At 55.7% G+C, this 17,798-nt stretch overlaps 7 protein-coding genes across 7 annotated transcripts; 5 read left to right on the top strand and 2 right to left on the bottom strand.

Moving 5' to 3' along the window:
• Nucleotides 1-148: 148 nt before the first annotated feature.
• BCV69DRAFT_313292 (actin-like ATPase domain-containing protein) lies at nt 149-3,043 on the top strand (the record flags this gene model as incomplete). The annotated part of the gene is made up of 6 exons (XM_025495017.1): nt 149-387; nt 459-601; nt 679-939; nt 1,004-2,556; nt 2,655-2,942; nt 3,031-3,043. Exons 1-6 carry the CDS (start codon nt 207-209, stop codon nt 3,041-3,043), a joined length of 2,439 nt encoding a protein of 812 aa, XP_025347255.1. The 5' UTR covers nt 149-206.
• A 322-nt stretch (nt 3,044-3,365) lies between these two features.
• Nucleotides 3,366-5,027, top strand: BCV69DRAFT_299841 (DNase I-like protein; the record flags this gene model as incomplete). Its single annotated transcript, XM_025494375.1, has 3 exons — nt 3,366-3,920; nt 3,996-4,764; nt 4,849-5,027. The coding sequence occupies 3 exons, from the start codon at nt 3,366-3,368 to the stop codon at nt 5,025-5,027; spliced, it is 1,503 nt and encodes a 500-aa protein (XP_025347254.1).
• Nucleotides 5,028-5,351: 324 nt separating this feature from the next.
• Nucleotides 5,352-8,462, top strand: BCV69DRAFT_299840 (hypothetical protein; the record flags this gene model as incomplete). The annotated part of the gene is made up of 3 exons (XM_025494374.1): nt 5,352-5,712; nt 5,789-6,162; nt 6,237-8,462. The coding sequence occupies 3 exons, from the start codon at nt 5,352-5,354 to the stop codon at nt 8,460-8,462; spliced, it is 2,961 nt and encodes a 986-aa protein (XP_025347253.1).
• A 390-nt stretch (nt 8,463-8,852) lies between these two features.
• On the bottom strand, nt 8,853-10,794 carry BCV69DRAFT_283627 (hypothetical protein). The gene is made up of 2 exons (XM_025492777.1): nt 9,952-10,794; nt 8,853-9,859 (listed from the first exon to the last, which is right to left on the bottom strand). The coding sequence occupies exons 1-2, from the start codon at nt 10,515-10,517 to the stop codon at nt 9,070-9,072; spliced, it is 1,356 nt and encodes a 451-aa protein (XP_025347252.1). The 5' UTR covers nt 10,518-10,794; the 3' UTR covers nt 8,853-9,069.
• A 421-nt stretch (nt 10,795-11,215) lies between these two features.
• Nucleotides 11,216-13,542, bottom strand: BCV69DRAFT_283626 (hypothetical protein). Its single transcript, XM_025492776.1, has 2 exons — nt 11,939-13,542; nt 11,216-11,850 (listed from the first exon to the last, which is right to left on the bottom strand). Exons 1-2 carry the CDS (start codon nt 13,435-13,437, stop codon nt 11,394-11,396), a joined length of 1,956 nt encoding a protein of 651 aa, XP_025347251.1. The 5' UTR covers nt 13,438-13,542; the 3' UTR covers nt 11,216-11,393.
• Nucleotides 13,543-14,003: 461 nt separating this feature from the next.
• BCV69DRAFT_218915 (P-loop containing nucleoside triphosphate hydrolase protein) lies at nt 14,004-15,511 on the top strand. The gene has a single exon (XM_025489806.1). It carries the CDS (start codon nt 14,053-14,055, stop codon nt 15,211-15,213), a length of 1,161 nt encoding a protein of 386 aa, XP_025347250.1. The 5' UTR covers nt 14,004-14,052; the 3' UTR covers nt 15,214-15,511.
• Nucleotides 15,512-16,347: 836 nt separating this feature from the next.
• BCV69DRAFT_299836 (hypothetical protein) lies at nt 16,348-17,593 on the top strand (the record flags this gene model as incomplete). Its single annotated transcript, XM_025494373.1, has 3 exons — nt 16,348-16,722; nt 16,815-16,919; nt 17,000-17,593. The coding sequence occupies 3 exons, from the start codon at nt 16,348-16,350 to the stop codon at nt 17,591-17,593; spliced, it is 1,074 nt and encodes a 357-aa protein (XP_025347249.1).
• Between the last annotated feature and the right edge of the window lie 205 nt (nt 17,594-17,798).

Here is a 17,798-nt window from a genome sequence, read left to right as displayed (position 1 = left end):
CATTCGACGACTGACATGCCTCAGAGCAAGCTGTAGGACGTGACAGCCACTCCAGGCCTTACCGCCTGATCCTACCGACGACGGCTTTCCGTTCCGCTTTGGCGGCCGGCGCTGCTTCCGTCGTGTCTGCCCCGCCTCTTCTTCCTACCGACCATCGCTGCACGTCCCTTTTCTACCCGAACAGTCCACTCCACCGCTCCACCATCATGTCCAACGGCGAGGGTAGTCAGAGCGGGCAAGCAGCAGCGCTCGCAGCTGCGCCGCCGGTGCCCGCGGTTCAAGGCCCTCCGGAGTCAGTACTGTCTGAGGTACCAAGAGGCAAAGACACGCGGAAGCACCCAATTCAGTATAGCCACTTCTATCCCCCTCCGCCTATGAGCACAAAATGTAAGTAAGAGTTGAATTCTTTGACTGACTTTCTGAGTGTTGACGCTCGCTGTTTTCGGCTCCTTCATCAGATGTCACCTCATCGTACATCAAAACAGACCAGCAGACAATCGCGGGCAGGGAAGCAGCCAATGGAGCCAGAGTGACATGGGCGGCGAGGAAGAGGAAAGCTGGCTCAGTAGAAGACGGTGATAGTGATGAAGAAGGCGCCGAGGTGAGTGCATTGTCTTGGCCGAGAGCCGCCACAGACTAGCGATTGTGGAGCTCACTGCAGATCCATCTTCCCTGCAGTCCGACAAGAGCCTCGCAGCCCGTACCATTATCATTCACCCTGGTTCTACGCACATAAGAGTCGGGCTTGCAACGGACGTGGGTCCTGTGCAGTGGCCCAATGTATTGGCTCGGCGTACTGAGAAGGTAGGATCGCCTTCGAAGTCACCCAAGGCCTCATCACCAGATGGCCCGCAGAACGGCACGAGCGGAGTGGTGCAGCAGGGCGAAGATGAAGAGATGGAGGGAACTGTTGAAGGCGAGGCCAAGAAAGCTGATCCAGTGAGTTGCCACCGCGTACACTGCTCAAGAGCTGCTTCTGACCCTGACCCTACCTTGGCTCCAGCTGGAAGCCCGGATTGGTCTCCTTCGGGCCGACTTGCGCTCGATAATGCGCAATATGAAGCTACGAGGCGTCTCGAATGGCAAAGGGCTGGCAGCAAGCTACAATGCTCAGGTGCAGCCAGAGAAAGTGCCCTCACACAACGACTTCGGTGATGAGTGGACACCTGAGAAGCCAACGACGTCCCGTGATGTGGAGCTGGGAGAAAGAGCGCTTCGTATACCCTCTCTTTCTCCATCTCCGGGCAAGGAGGCGGAAGTACAAGCAAAGCAGGCTGGGAGACCTTGGAAGCTTTACCGTCCTTTCCGAGCTGGTAAACTCAACTATGCGTCATACATCGACGACTTCGGCTCAGCAGCCGAACGTGTGCTGCTGAACGATACGCAAGCGATCTTTGAAGGCATCATCTCTTCGCCTCGGGAGGACTTGTCCGCGCCTGGCAAGTCGGTCGAGGGCATGGGGCAGACCCTGTACGGACTCGGCATCCCTCGCAAGCAGTACTCTGCTCACTCTGTGATCCTCCTGGTGCCAGATCTATTTCCGAAATACGACTTGAGAGCGCTCACCCAGCTCCTTCTAGTCGACATGGGCTTCTCTCAGATAATTGTACAGCAAGAGAGCACAGCTGCTACCTATGGCGCTGGCATGAGCTCGGCATGTGTCATTCATGCCGGAGGCGAGCGCATTAGCATTTCGTGCGTCGACGAAGGCCTGCTACTGCAGGAGACAAGGATGCATCTGGACTATGGAGGTGAAGACGTTACTCACTTCCTTCATCAGCTTCTCACCAGAGCCAACTTTGGCTACAAAGATTGCTCGCCCGCTCTTCGAGTTGCCGATACGCTCGTGTTGGAAGACCTGAAGAAGCAAATAATCACACTGGATGCTTCTCAGATCGGTCTCTTCATCTTCAACTTCTACCTTCGACTGCCCTCAGTCGCAACGAAGAAGTGGGAAGTGAGAGTATACGACGAGGCAATTCTGGCGCCGATGTCCTTCTTCGGTCTGGGAGTGAGAGTCCTCGACTTTGCCAAGAAGGACGACGAGCGCAAGGCGGAGGCCGAGTGGGGTCAGAAAGATGACGAGGACCTGGATGATGGCTCGGAGAGAAGGTACGCGATCACATCGGCTATGAACAGCTCGGTGCGCCATTTGATACCTCAGGCAGCTCCCACACCGGCTCCAACAGCCCCAACGGCAACAAACGGTGGTGAGGAGGCAGTCGATGGCGCCACGCCCAGCCGTGAGACGAATGGGTCTGCCCCTCCCGCCGGAGCGAGTAGCATGACTCTCACTGCATCCAACGATGGCCAGCAGAAGGCACCTACGCCAGCGAGGTCTACCCCTGTCCCCCCGCCATTGAGTTTCTTCGATATTCGCAAGGCCTCATCCCAGCTGCCCCTCGATGTCGCACTGTATCACTCTCTTCTAGCCTCCACAAACGCTGGTGGAACATTGGCCACCGGGGAGGAGAGGATGAAGAAGCTCGCCTCCAATGTCCTCGTTGTCGGCGGGAGTGCCAGGATACCAGGATTGGACAGTGTGATTGAGGCACGGTGAGTCAGCGCTGGTGCCACACATTCTGTGTCGTGCCAGGGAACCGTACGCTAATACGGGAACTGACACCTTTGGTTTCTTCTTCCTCCTACTGCAGTCTCATCCCCCACCTGGAAGCCCACGCCGCGTCCAAAGCAGAAGCTACTTCCGCCGCGATGGCAGCGAATGCTACAGCCATCGGAGGGGCCACTGCACCTGCTCCTAGTGCGCCAGCCTCCTCAACAGTAATCTCCCCCTCTGTCATTCCACCACCGCGAGACTTGGATCCGACGCTGCTAGCATGGAAGGGTATGGCCGTCTTGCCAAGGCTGGAATCTGCCAACGATATGTGGGTGACGAGGAATGAATGGGACGCTCTTGGGTGGAAGGGGGTCAGAGACAAAGCGTGAGTGACAGTCGTCTCCGATGTGATAGAAAACAACTCAGAAAAGTCTCGGTGCTCACGTCCTCCTATGGTTTCTCGCTTCCTGCAGATTGTACCTCTGAGCAAAGTTGTACTGACCAGCTAGATGGACCAAAGAAATGCATGAACACATGTATGTCAATCTAGCGTCATGATGTATCGCGTAGAAGTCTCGGGATGTCTTTCTTGTGTGTGATCTCGTGTATGATCTCGTGTTTGAAGTAGTCGGGGAAGCCGTCTTTCGTGGTGTCTCTGCAGTTCATCAGGGTCCAGGCGGGCGGCGCGGGGGTGCGTGGGCCGTGCGGAACGTCCCATGTCGAGAAATGCGTTTCCTCGTTCGCTGCCATTCCCGATGTTCCCTTCGCCTCCCACTTGTCACCTTCAACTTCCCTCCAAGTAGCCAGGATGTCCCATCCGTCCTCAACGTCATCTCCCTCCGCCCCATCTACTCTCAAGATCCTCACACTCAACGTCTGGGGTCTTGCCTACATTTCCAAAGCCCGCCAATTCCGTATCCGCTACATCGCCGAGCGCCTCGCCGAGGGGGACTGGGACATCGTCGCCCTCCAGGAGATCTGGGTCGAGAGTGACGACTGGCGCTTCGTCAGCGCTAGATGTGCCGAGAGACTTCCGTATACAAAGTTCTTCTATAGTGGAGCCTTTGGATCCGGATTGGCTATCCTGTCGCGCTTCCCCATCTTTGCGACTCATACACAGCCTTACACCCTCAATGGTCTTCCCCTGAATGTTGGACAGGGGGACTGGTTTGTGGGAAAGGCAGCAGGTTCGATCTCCATTGATCTTGGAGATGGCATATTGGTAGATGTATTCAATACGCATACAGTGGCAGCGGGAGGGGAAGATGGACCAGAAATGTTGAGAGCTCATAGGCTCATGCAGGCTTGGGAGCTGTCAAAGCTGGTGCAGAATAGCGCTGAGAAAGGCAGACATGCCATTGCAGTAAGTCGGAAAGCAGTCAAAGTCCTACGGTGTCTTATCTTAATCTGAAGTGGTCTCTTTGCATCACACGCTCAGGTGGGCGACTTCAATTCGACACCCCCATCTCTGCCCATTGCAATCCTGCGGAATCTTGGCAGTTTATCGGATGCCTTCCTCAGTACACATCCCTCTCTGCCGCCCAATGCCGTCACACTTCCAGGCCAGGCCGCTCTTGGCAGTACTACTTCTCCCGATCCACACCTCGCCATTGCCAAGCTCGGGGTGACATGCGACTCACCGTTAAATAGCTGGACCGAAGGGAAGCCACTCGATGGTAGAGCTAGAGCAGCAGCAGGGAAAAGATTGGATTACATCTTCTACAGAGGACCATACTCTGCCGACTCAGAGGGTCAAGATCCAGCAGCAAGATACACCAATCATGGGCGTCTCAAGCCCGTGGACTGCAAAGTATGCTTTACCGAGAGAGTACCTGGCTCAGACATGAGCTGTACAGACCACTTTGGCGTTGAGGCTACCTTCGAGATCCTTCCTCGTTCCATCGGACAAGCCACAAAAGACACCGCTCTCAACACACTTGCCGACCGCGATCTGACCTCTACACTCAACAGCGCCGTCTCGGCTTTGGGCGCTTATATGCATCATTGCAGTAAGACACAGCGCTCTCACCTTCTGGGCTTCTGTGGCTGTGTGACCGCTGCCCTTACTCTAGCTATCGCTACGCCATTCTTGGGCTATCGCGGGTACAATCTATTCGCTGCTGGGGCAATTGTTCTGGCCATTGCTGCGGGTTGGGGTGGCACGACTCTGTTATACTCTGGCGTCATTTGGGGAGAATGGGAGAAGCGTGAGTATAGTACGGGGAGAGACAATGCTGCTGTTAGAAGTCTGATAAGCTGACATGACACGAGGCCGATAATGTGATTGGTAGGTGCTCTGAGGACAGCCATCGAGTCTATGGAATTGGACCTTTCGCACCTGTCCCAGAGGCAGTCGCTCAATCGACCCAATGGTCAGAGCCGAGAAGATGGATCTCCTACCAGGGTCAGGCGAACTTCTCGAGACCAGCGCTCGCATGGTCCGGCAGCAGAGGCAGAGTCTCTAATTTAAAGCCACCACGCCTGCCCTGAATCGGGCGCCCTGAGTCAGGGCAGAGCTATAATCGTCATGGCGGGTGATGATGAGGGTCGAGGTACCTGATTACCTGGTTCGCCCTTCGGACCCAATTACCTCCGGGTTCCCGACCTCATCGAGAAACCTCTTCGCCTTCACCGTTGGCTCACAAATACCTCTGAGAAGTACTGAATCTCTGCACTGTCACTGTTCGCATGACCACACGTACTAGACCTAAGAGACCCTGCCTCGTCCTAATCACATATGCACACACTATCCTTCCTCGTCCTCCGACATCTCTCTTCTTAAGCACCCGACAAAATGGCAGCGACACCACTCCCTGGCGATGCGGTGATGACGACGGTGCAGGTGCTATGCTACTCGACCGAGGAAGTCAAGCAAGAAAAGGCCAGCTTGGCCTTCCTCATGAGTCTGGGCTTCTTCCACTCTGCCGGCTTCTTCCTCTCGACGATGTGCTTCATCTCTATGGCAATCTTGATGAAGTCCAGTCGGCTGCTACGAAGCCCCATCTTCTTTCTGCTGCTCATTGCGATCATGTCGGGTGCTGCTAGTACGCTCATGGCGGTTATATCGCATCAGCATAATCTGCTCGATGATCCCAAGATGATCAAGGAGGTGTGGTCGACGAAGATGATGACTATATCATTGAGTTTACTTGGATGTGAGTGTCAATGAAAGGGAAGAGAGGCCACTAAGACGCGACTAATCCAATATCCTTCTACTTTGCCTCGCACCAGTGGTTCCCATCTTGGCAGACACGACGATGATCTTTCGCATCATGCTCTTCTATCCACGAGAGGACCCAAAGCTCTTCAGGAAAGGCTTGCTGGTCATTGCAATACCCATCATCTTCAAATTTGCTCGCATGGGACTGCAGACCATCTCTCGCATTCAAGCTCTGCAATTGTGGAAAGCACAAGATATGACGGCTCCTTTCGCCTGGAACGTCTGCTGGATTCTCAACGCACTAGACCCAGCCCTTTGCACTATCTTCATCTGTTGCAAGCTACACCGCATGTCGCTTCGCGCCCGTAGTAACAAGAGCAAAAAGGGACCAAGTCGGATCTACAAGTATCTACGTACGGCCTTGTGGACGTCTGCTGCAGCCGCTGTGAGTAGAGGGACGTCGTTGCTGCTCGTTGATGGCGTGCCGAAGTACTGACAAGACTCACATTCTCTGCATAGGTCCCACCCATTGCCTTCGCGGTCACTATGGGAGTCCTGCTTTTCAGCAACCAAGGCTCAACCGCTGTCCGACTTTACGTGGCCCACTTGTACGGGTGGTCTATCATCATCGCCGCATGTTTCTCCTCCTTCTGGCCAGAGATCCAAGCCTCACATTCGAAAAAGGGCGAAGCGACTGCACCACGCTTCGTCATCGGATTCGACAATGACCTTCATCGGGACATTCATGATCCTGTCACACGATTGCCGGCTGGCACTTCAGGCTCGCCGAACGAGGCAAGTAGCTTCGGTTCGGCCGCAAAAGAGAGACAGATGGGCGAGAGAAATGGTTTGTCCGCGTTGGACTTCCACGATGGCGTGCAGACCATGGGACTTCAGTCGTACGGCAGACAGGATCGTTTGCAGACCCTCGGCGTCACATCGGGGGTGAATCCGAAGCATGCCCACACGTGGGCTTCTCCTTCTCCCGAGGACACCAGCGTTGCCTTTACTCGTCGACCGGTGAACCTCACGCCTGAGCTCACGTCGGCTGCGCTACCCAGTAATAGTACCTCGAATGCCATGTTCAAAGGCAAGCGTCAGCCTGTCGATGCGGCCGAGAGCAAGCAGGGTCACCTTGCCCATCCCCTTGACTCGCCGAGCACCTACTCTAGAGCCTCCATTGAGCAGGAGCTGACCGCGGATCAACCCTTGCAAGAAAAGAGGTACGGTAGCAGCAGCAGCGAGAGCAGTGCCTATCAACCGCATCTCCCACTCACTGGAAATCCGAGAGCTTCGTCGACGCCTTCCCTCGCATCCACTACTGAGGGCTGGGGCTGCGCACGCCCGGTGACAGCCCTCGAGGGGTACGAAGAGATTGACATTGAGCACACAGAAGAGCTGGCCCCGGGAGAGGCATTACCGGCCCGAAACGTCTCTCCTTCGCCTGTCCGTACTCGCGATCTGGCCCTCGTCACCAAACAGCAGCAACGGAATGCACGCCCTACGCTACTCCGGCAGTTCTCCGATGGCGCCACCATCGCCTCATCTCTGCCCAAGTCGCCGGCTCTAGTGAGGAGCGCATCGCAACATGTCCCCCACTTTAGGCAGGCATCGCATTCCTCAACAGGATCAGCCTGGAGCAAGCTCGATCCCACTGTTTCTGCCAGTACTATTCCTCTCGCTCGCCGAAAACCCTCGTTTCGCCTTCAACACTTACCTCCCTCGTCCTCGAGGGCAGAAAAGGATGAACATCAGGAGCACGTGCAGGACGAAGCAGGTAAGAGGGAGTCGCACTATGTCCTTGCACCTGCACCTGCTTCGACTTCTGGAGATGCGGTAGACGAACCCGCGATGCACCACTGGCGAACCGCCTCGGCCGCTTCTGAACCCACCGTGGGCGCGGGAGCCGGCGTTGGTGCACCTCCCCTGATGCCTCCTCGTAGAAGGGCTGCCAGCCCTCAAAGCTACCAAGCTTCGCACCCGCCCTTGAGCTCACAGCAGCAGCAGCAGCAGCAGCAGCAGCAGCACTACCACCACCACCAACAACAACAACAACAATACCGTCAGCAGCAACAACAGCAGCAGCAAGTACAGCAGCAGCGGCAGAAGCGACAAGAGGAACAACGACTACGAAGTGGCAGCGCCTCTTCTTCTTCTCTCTCTGCCTCTGGCCTCTCCCTCGCACCACTACCCGCGAGCCTTTCTGCCCGAGCTCCTAGGTCGGCACCTGCTGCCCCTTCTTCCACTGGGAGCATGGGTGCGGCTGGTTTTGCGGGCCAGCAGCAAGTGCAGCAGCTGTCACGACGAGGCGAAGGGCAAGGTCAACGGCAGGAGCCAGAGCCAGAGCGGGAGCGGGACTACTACGAGCAACCCTACCCTCCACGTGTCCACAATAACAGCCATGGTCATGGTCAGAGTCACGCCCACGCCCATGATCAAGGGCACACTCAAGGCCACGGTCGTGGACTTTTACCCAGCCCAGGCGCCAGCTCAAGCTCTACCTCTACCTCTACCTCTACCTCTACCTCCAGCCATGGCACCCGGTCGGCCTTTGGGTTCAGCTTCGGCCACGGTCAGAAGCCCCGTCCCCTTTCCATTGGTTCAGGCCGCAGCTTAGGCGTCGGCACGGGCAGTGGGAGTAGGAGTGCTGGTGGTGCAGGAGGCCGAGGGGGAGGGGGAGATGCTTCACCGGTCGATCTGGGAAGTATTGGTATTTTTACAGAGACGTACGTGAGAGTTGAGTGAGTGTGGGGAAGGGGAGGGGAGGGAAGGGAAGGGAAGATATGGAGAGGAGGGTGGGAGAGGGGAGAGGGGAGGGGGAAGAGGGGAGAAGGACAGGAGAGGCAAGGGGAGAAATCACATTCCTTGTTGTGCTCGTTCCCATGCTCGATGCTCGATGCTCGATCCAACCACTAGACTAATTAATCCATCCATCTCTTGCGTTCCAAGGTTCGCTCAACTCAACTCAGCACCACACGACACGACACGACACGACACGACACGACACGACCTGACCTGACCTGACCTGACCTGATCTTCTAGAGTAGCTCGAGTAGCTCCGACCGACTTACTTACTCGAAGAATGAGACTGAACATGACATGACCAAAAGACGTCAAGAAAGAAAAACGAACAAGGGAATGTAGATCAATGGATGTGGATTTGTGGATGTGGATGTGGATTTGTGGATTGAAGATTAAAGCGGTATATAACAATTGGGGTAAAGAAATTGGTACTGGTAAAGAAAATGTTCGGCATTCCTCTTCTTCTTCTTCTTCCTCTTCCTCTTGCACTCCCCTCTGCTCCGTGCCCCTCTCTCTCTCCTGCTTCCCATTCCCTCTCTTCTCCTCTCTCTCAAGTCCTATTCCCAGCCTTTTCTCTATAACTCTCCATATTCGTCGTGACAAATGGATTTTCCTCACCAGCAATAATCTCCTCTGCAGACTTTTCTGCTGGATCCTGTAGGAGGGTATTCGACGACGAAAAGGTGTCTGTGCCTGCCTTGGCGCTGGCGACTGTCCTCCGCCGTAGCTCTGTACGTTCTGCATCCGTTGTGCGCAGAGTGGTAATGGCGGAGCCGTTAATGATGGGCTGTTTTCCCTCCTCACCGCTACCGCTACCGCTCCCACCGCTGCTACCGCTGCTCTTGCTAGTACTACCGCTCCCTCTCGACTCTCTAATCTCATCCCTAATCTTTCTACTAGCTGCCTTCATCTTATCAAACTTCTCTACTCCAATTCGTGTCCCAAAGAGTACATCAAAGTGTACAAAGAAGGGTTGGGAGTAATTGAAGCGTAGTCCTTGCATTTGATGATGCACATCGTGATATTCTGCGCAATTGGGGAAGACTAGATGGAGGGGATCCAGCCACCAGGGGAAGGCGTAACCTCCGTGATCGCAGACGGTCTTGAGGGTGGAGAAGGTGAAGAGGAGGATCCCTTGACGGATCGTCATGAGGGCTAGAGCGTGGGAGATGGCTCCTCCCGCCGAGTCTAGGAGGAGACCTTCGAGAGGATGGTTGTAGAGGGCGCCAAAGGCATAAGGGACGTACAGGCGGTGGTGATGGGAGTGGAAGTGCCTGTAGAGGAAGCGTGACTCGTGGAAAGCTCGGTGGAGGGCATATTGCCATGCGTCCATGACGAAGCTGGTAGGGTGGGAAAGCGACATACAGAGGTTAGCGATGATTGGAAACAGGCACTTACTGTGATTAACTTCATCGTCGTCTCTTGTACTCACAAGGCCCACCAGAATTGCACAAAGGGTAGTCCCCACCAGTACAGCCACTGTACTGCCTGCACTCCCACACCTCCATCCAGTATCCTCAGACCAGCCTTGTAGCCAAAGGTCCCGCACACAACCTTTGCCAGGTACACCCCCACCTTTTTCATCCCTTCTTGATGATCAGCAAATACCTGCCTTCGAGCAGCCTCATCGTCCTCTAGTACAAAAGCGCCCAAGACGGTCTGCACTGCCTGTTGTAGCAGTACCATTGCCACGACCGTCGAGGCAGGCACCTTGTTCCTCTTCCTCACCTCTTCTGGCTCATGCAGACGGTACTTTTCGAAAAAGGGAATCTGTGCATGGTCTAGAAAGGTGAACCAGAGGGATATGAGCCAGTAGATTGCTACTGGACCGACTAGGGAGAGGTACTTGTCTGAGATGAAGGGTAAGAGGGACTCGTGTGGGTAGTAGTAGAAGGGTTTCCATGACTCGGAGGAAGAGGGAGAGTAGTTGATGTTTGTGAGGGAGAGGGGAGAGACGCCGAGGAGGGATGCGGCCTTGAGTGTGAGGTTGCTGGTCATGGTGGTCGTACTCGTGCGAGGTGAAGGAGGCTCGGTATGACCCCAGTGGCGGAGGGCTCTGTATGGCCGAGGCCCAGGCCTGAGTGGAGATGTGGGGCTGCTACAAGAGTGAGGGTGAGGCTGAGGAGGATGGCGGTATGGGACAGATGCCACGCAGTGTGATGGTAGTGGTGTGCAATGATGAGATGGAACCAAGAGGGAAGGAAGCGTGGATGCTGAGGCTGCTTATTTCCTTGTGTGTATATGCTGCTCGTGTGTGTGTGAGTGTGAGTGTGGGTGTGTGCATCTGATCTCGGCTGTTTGGATGCCCGCCCCTTTGGACACTCGTCAAATCTCATCTCCATCCCGTCCGTCGTGCGTACGTCCGTCTGTCCGCCCGCCCCCCGCCACTTTTCCTTTCCGGTTACTTGAGCCGACACGGGCCAGGCCGCCGCCCCGCGCCGCGCCACTTTGAGGCTTGGAACGGCGAGGCGGTAAGCCGTTCCCGCACGACTCTTGGCCAGGGGGGAGGTGGATCGCTTAGCTCAGCAACGGACAGGAGGATTGTAGACAGACGTCGAAAAAAGGGCAAGGATTGAATGCATTTGTCCCATCTACATCTACACTCCATAAGACCGCACAGTGGAAAAATGAAAGGGACGATCATGCTTTTGCGGCAAAGGCAGCACCTCGCCCGTAGACAGATTGATGGAGCAGTACTCGACCATTTCCATCTTGTTCCACTTGCCGCGACTGGTGCATCGCAAGGTGAGGACCATACGAAAGGCATACTTGGACATGTGTCGGTCTGTGAATACACGTAAAGGGGGAGAAGGAAGGAAAGAGGGTCTCAGCAACAACTTTGCCTTTGATCTTCTGTCCTCCGCTCTGATTGCCTCACTCACCCTTGAGATCTTCGATGATCACTCTTGCTCCACCTCGCCTGCGTCTCTTCTCCTTTTCCACCTCCAACTCCTCTCCTGCGCTTCCTCTGTGAGCCCCTTCAGCACCATCAGACATCTCCACTCTCCACCGTCCCACTGCGAATCCCTTGTCGCCATTTCCCGCATACATCCTCCCAACCGTCTCCCTAGGCGGGTCCGTCGTCAGAAACGTCAGGGCCTTCCCATCAGGGAGAAATCGGATGGATCGGTAGAACTCCACAGTGTGGAAGACGCGAACCCAGGGATTGTCCACACTTAGACCTGGGCGCGAGTAGTGACAGGCGGCAATGTAGCAACCCGTTTCGCGGATGCGGGGGTGGTGGATGAACAGCAGGCGCGGATTGGCGAGGTTCGGTAATGTCGATGGCAAAGCAAGTTGAGGAGCGTGGTACGTCTCGCTGATGATCAGTCTGGTAGAGGAGACCAATATGGGAGGGTCAGCCAACCGTGGACGGGGGATCTACCTTCTCCACTCAGTCACTTCGGTGCCGAACTCACCTCCAGATGCCTTTGACCCTCGATGCTAGACGCCACTTCCACGAGACTCTGGCCAGCATCTCCAGACTTTGCCAATCAGCTCCAGCCAGGACCATGCCCACGCCGGCGGGGCCCTTTGCAGCTCGGGTAGCTGTAGAGTCATTGCCTGAGGGAGGGGGTCTCTCCTTGTCGTGAACTGCCTTGTCCTCTCCCTTCCCCGCGACCTGAGCTCCGTGCTTGTCCTGCACGCCCTCGATCCGGGGCGGTCGGATCTTGGTGCCGCGCTGCCCTCTAGGCTCCACTACAAGCCTGCAGATGTGGGCTAGGATCTCATCGGGCAGCCTGGCTATCAGAGGCGGTGGTCCTTCCTCGCCTTCTTCTCCATTGAGGCGTGCCTTGTCCAGCTTTTCTGTAACATCGCTGACTGCCGGATCTGCATCGGTCTCCAGTGGCTTCGGCTTTTGAGAGAGCCTGACAGGCGATGGACGGCCGGTGAAGGAGATTTGTGAGAGATCCCGTCCTTCGACTGCCGTGCTCGATCTGGCAATGATAGCCTCCAGCTGATCATCCTCTTCAAGGGTAGGAGGCCCCTCGTCGTCATCAGCAACGGGATGAGCTTCACTCTGCTTGCCATTGTGTGGCAGCTTCGCTTCAGCAGCTGCTCTACTCTTCTCCTCCCGCTCTCGCCTTTCCATGGCAATCACCCGGGAGTCGTCAAAGTCCGTTGCTCTGCGAATCATGTCTCCCACTTCCGAGCTGGCCAGAAGAGCGTCTGATTGTGCATCCCATGAAGCTCCCACGGACTTGCTTCCATCTATCTTGAGTAGGGATTTAGCCCGCTCATATAGCTTGTCAGGAGCCGAGTCCAGCCGGAAAGCCCTCCGGTAGTGATGTGTAGCCTGGTCGAACTGGCCCTTGCGCTCCATTTCCGCGCCCAAGGCATACGCCTGCACGGCCGCCTTCATCTGCGATTTCTTAGAGGCACTGGCATTCGTAGGTGCTTCTTGATTGAGCTTCTGCCGAGGTGGACTGCGAATCTGTGGTGGTAGGGTTGCGCCTTGCTCCTCTGCTTCCTGGAGAGCTGCACGGCGTTGCTCTTCTGCTAGCTGTAGCAAGTGCCGAGTCCGACTTGGGGAGTGAGGCTGAGCTTCCTCGTCTGAGGACATGTCTGCTTGTCCAACACTGTGCTCCTCCTCAGGATACCCATTGGCTCTCGACAGACGGGGCTTCTCTCTATGTTTCTCCTTGCCCTTAGCATTCGCAGCCGGTATCCGGAGTGGCGGGAGGCTCGAAGGTCCTGCTTGGGGCGCAGCGGGTTCTGCCTTCCTGCGCTGAACCTCGGCCTGCCATTCCCGCCTAAAAACCTCTAGCTCTCTCTCATCGTACTGTGTCCCATCTGCGCGCACCTTGCTAGGTGATGCTAACGGTTGAGAGTGGGGCGAGGATGATGACCCCTCTTCGCCTGGGGGAGGGGTGAAGCTCGGGGTAGGGTAAGCCGGCGTACCCTCGTTGGAGCTCATGTTGAGCAGCACGATTCAGCTGGCCCTGCCTTAAGCCAGAGAATGAAGCTTTACGAGCTACCAATGTATGCTGAGGTAGGTGATGCTAATGTCAGAAGGGAGAAGGAATGTCTGCAGAGACACGGACCTCGTCTCTACGAGGCTCACCGGAAGTGGAGCAACGGCGGCGGAGCGGAAAGGGCAAATTGGCTCACTCTTCCCGAGTACGACTTAGTTCTGCTATCCATTGCAGTCAAGCCAGCGGGAGCTGATGGCGACGACCTTCTGGAGACCAGGCACGGCCAGGCCGGGTGAGTAGCATTGATACTGACTGGGCGGTTTCTCCTGCTTTGATGTGCTTAATAGTGCGACTCCTTGTGACGCAGGTTCCTCCCTCGACCGAGCGACGGAATCGGAAGAAGTTCTTGATGGTGCCGCCATTGCTGGACAGATACAGGCAGGTCATTTGGGCATACAAGCGCAAAGGTCTCGACTACCAATTGCAAGGCACAGGGAGGCTATCTCGTATGCTCTAGAGAAGTACCCAGTCACCATTGTAGTAGGGCAAACAGGTTGCGGGAAGACAACGCGTGAGTGCGATGCAGCATTGCATGACGGTAAAGGAGACTCTGACTGATGTCCGTGTATCTGGCAACATCGACAGAGATCCCTCAATATCTCCTCGAAGCTGGCTGGGCTTCTACAGGGCAACAAATCGCGATCACTCAGCCACGGAGAATCAGCGCCATCTCAGTCGCCTCGAGGGTAGCAACAGAAGTAGGATCGGTCCTGGGAGATGAGGTCGGCTACTCGATTCGCTTCGAGGAGGTATCGAACCCGCTTCGGACACGCATCAAGTTCCTCACAGACGGAATGCTATTCCGAGAGTGTATGCGGGATCCTTTGCTCAGCAAGTACAGCGTCATTATGATTGACGAGGCTCACGAGAGAGGCGCGTACACCGATCTCCTACTTGGCTTGATCAAGAAGATTCGCAGGAAGCGGCCAGAGCTCAGAGTCATCGTTTCCAGCGCCACGATCGATGCAAAGAATATGCTCGACTTCTTCGCCAACGGAGAAGCGCACGACGAAGCGACAATACTTTCGCTAGAAGGACGAACCTATCCGGTTGAAGTCTCTCATCTCGGCAAGCCATGTAGTGACTACGTCAAGGCGGCTGTGGACACTGTATGGTCCATTCATCTCAATGAGGGCCAAGGAGATATACTGGTCTTTCTCACCGGCAGAGAAGAGATCGATCGTTGTCTGCAAACAATAGCAGATCGATTGCTCGACTTACCGAAGGGCTCGTTACCACTCGAGTTGCTGCCGCTTCATGCAGGGTTGACCTCGGAGGAGCAGATCGCCGTCTTTACGCCAACGGCAAGGGGTTCGCGGAAATGCATTGTAGCTACCAACATCGCGGAGACAAGCGTGACGATTGAGGGGGTCAAGTATGTTGTTGATTGTGGCTTCGTAAAGGTGAGCTGGCGTGGGAAGGTCTCAGGATGCTGCGTCAGTATACTTACTCTCCTCTCCCCTGTCCGCTCAGGCACGCCTGTTCAACCCAATCTCAAGCATGGACATACTTGCGACGGTCCCCATCTCACAAGCTTCCGCGACGCAAAGGGCAGGGCGAGCAGGTCGTGTCTCGCCGGGCAAATGCTACCGCTTGTATACATCGTCGGCCCACAAATTCCTGCCTCGTACGACGTTGCCGGAGTTGGCACGGACAGACATCACTCCCTATATATTGCGGCTCAAGGCCCTCGGCATCGACAATCTTGCCAACTTTGAATACCTGCCACCCGCTCCGCCGAGCGGTATGATGGTCCGAGGTCTCGAATTCCTCTCTGCGATAGATGCTCTCGATGAGTGGGGCCGCCTTACGCCTGTAGGTGAGAGGATGGCAGAGTTGCCCGTCGAGCCGATGACAGCCAAGTGCTTGCTGGCTTCCCAAGAGTTTCGTTGCACTGCTGAGATGGTCTCGATAGCAGCGATGACTTCGGTTGCCTCGCCCTTCACTATACCCGACGAAGGTCGCTCACGAGCTGGGGCGGAGGGCGAGTTGGAAAGAAGGAAGTTCACAGCAGAGGAAGGTGATGCACTCACTCTCCTGAATGTGTTCAACACATTCGTGAATCCACGGGTGGGCAAACAGTCTGCCAGGTGGTGCTCCAAGCATCGCCTGAACTTCAAGGCTCTTTCAAGAGCAGTGAGTATCCGCTCACAACTGGCCAGGTACCTTGAGCGCTTCGGGATCAACACTGCAGTCAGCTGCGAAGGAGACGCAAAGAGGCTGAGGAAATGTCTCACAAGTGGATACTTCCGCAACGCCGCCCGGAAGGCCGGTAACGGGGAGTGGAGGAGCGTGCGAGACAACACGCTCCTTCATGTCCATCCATCATCGGTGCTCTTCAGCCGGGAGCTCCCCGTCTCCACCTGGGTCATCTTCTCCGAGGTTGTGCTTACTACAAAAGCGTTCATGCGGGACGTGACCGTGATTGAACGGGTAAGTAGGCTCGCTGCCGTCAGCACCACGCGCCGTGATCAGTCCTGACCTTCGCTTTCCATCATCTCCGTTTCTGCAGGATTGGCTACCGGAACTTGCGTGAGTACAGTTCCTTCGCTTCAAAGACTAAAGTATGTCTGTGAGACTGACATGCCCCATTTGTTTGCTTATAGGCCACATTTCTACGAGCTGTCGGATGCCAGGCTCCCGGCTCACTGACGAGCGACTCAGGAACGTAACTCGACGCGTGCCTGGCCCTGCCTCAGCAATCAGGGGCCGTGCTGTACCTCAGTGCGTATGCTCGCGACCGCGGCTGCAGCGCCCCCCTATCCAGATGCCGGTCTCCCTCGCGACTGCTCCTGTTGTGCTATACCGTACTCCCCCACACCCACCCCGTACCTGTCTTTTCACTGCCAACAATGATACCCTTTTCATTCTGCCTCATCACGCTCGTTTTCGTCGTTGCTACTGCGACGCAAGCTCGCAATCACCACAATCATCCCCTCCCTCGCACCACACCAGCTGCAGCAAAGGACACAAGCCATGTAAGCCACGTCTACTCGCGCAACCTCACTCTTTCTACCTATGAAGACTTCCTGGACTTTTTCATCTTCAACAACATCAAAGACCCTTCTGGTGGCATCGTCACCTATGTGGACCAGAAGGAGGCAGAGCGACTCGATTTGGTCGGCCCAGGCAAAGCGGGAGGCATTCGCATCGCGGCCGATCTCAGCGAGAAGAATGTGACTGCTGGGAGGAAGTCTGTTCGACTGAGGGGCAAGGAGGCTTTCGGGGTGAGTCGCAGCATAGTGACAGAAGCAGACGAAAACAATGTGACGAAATCTGACTGCTGAGTCTCACCTCGTGCACACTGCGCTGTCTGTAGGAAGGTCTTTTCGTCTTCGAGATCGCTCACGCTCCTGTCGGATGTGGTCTCTGGCCGGCAGCTTGGATGACCGTCGACGAATCTGTATGGCCAGTCGGTGGCGAGGTGAGTGTCTCAAGTGCTTCGACAAGTGATAGTGTAAGCAGGATTGGCTCACATTTCTTTCACCTCACGTTGACCCCCAGATGGATATCTTTGAGTATGGCAACGGTCTTCGCTATGCTCCTGAGCAGACGCTGCATCTCAATGGAACCTGCGTGATGCCACCTCATAGACTGCAGACGGGCAACAACACGGCGTGGCAGGACTGCGACAGCTTCGAAGGCTGGAAGACAGGTAATCACGGATGCGGAGTAGAACTGCTCAATGATCAATTCGCAGTACCTGCCCTACTCAACCGCAACGGTGGAGCCGTCTTTGTCATGGAGAGGAACGCAGACCACATTCAAGGCTGGGCATTCCCCTCCTGCAGCCCTCATGCTCGAGCTCTCAAGCACCGCAGGAAGATCGACACGACCAAATTCGGCACCCCCTCATCTTTCTTCCCTTCTACCGACACATGTGCACTAAAGGAGAAGTTTGGCAAGCTTCACCCGATCATCAACATCTCCTTTGGTGGACATGCAGAGGCTTCGTGGGTCAGAGACGGTTGCCTGGCACTTGCACCTAGCTTCTACACGGGATGGGGAGTGTCGGAGAATTCGACAGAGTATCTCAAACAGCCTGAGAACAGCGTCGAGTTCCATGTCAGCTCGTACACCTACTTTGCTCCCACTTAGAGGTTACCCAGCCAAAGTTCATGTACAGTGCCATCGTAGTCGCTCAATTAGAGCGCATCTTGTTCTCCCCGCTGTGCATTGAAGCTGCAGAAGATACAGAGACGTTGTCTGCGTATAACGGGCTTGTGCGCCTGTTCCGTTCCCCGCACCGCGTTCCGTTCCGAGGCAAGTGTTGGTCTGGGTGGGTGCCTGCACCTGCCACCTT

The sequence above is a fragment of the Pseudomicrostroma glucosiphilum genome, assembly GCF_003144135.1.
Source record: "Pseudomicrostroma glucosiphilum strain MCA 4718 unplaced genomic scaffold BCV69scaffold_9, whole genome shotgun sequence".
NCBI classification, from domain to species: Eukaryota; Fungi; Basidiomycota; class Exobasidiomycetes; order Microstromatales; family Microstromataceae; genus Microstroma; species Microstroma glucosiphilum.
This window is presented reverse-complemented; position numbering and strand designations above follow the sequence as displayed.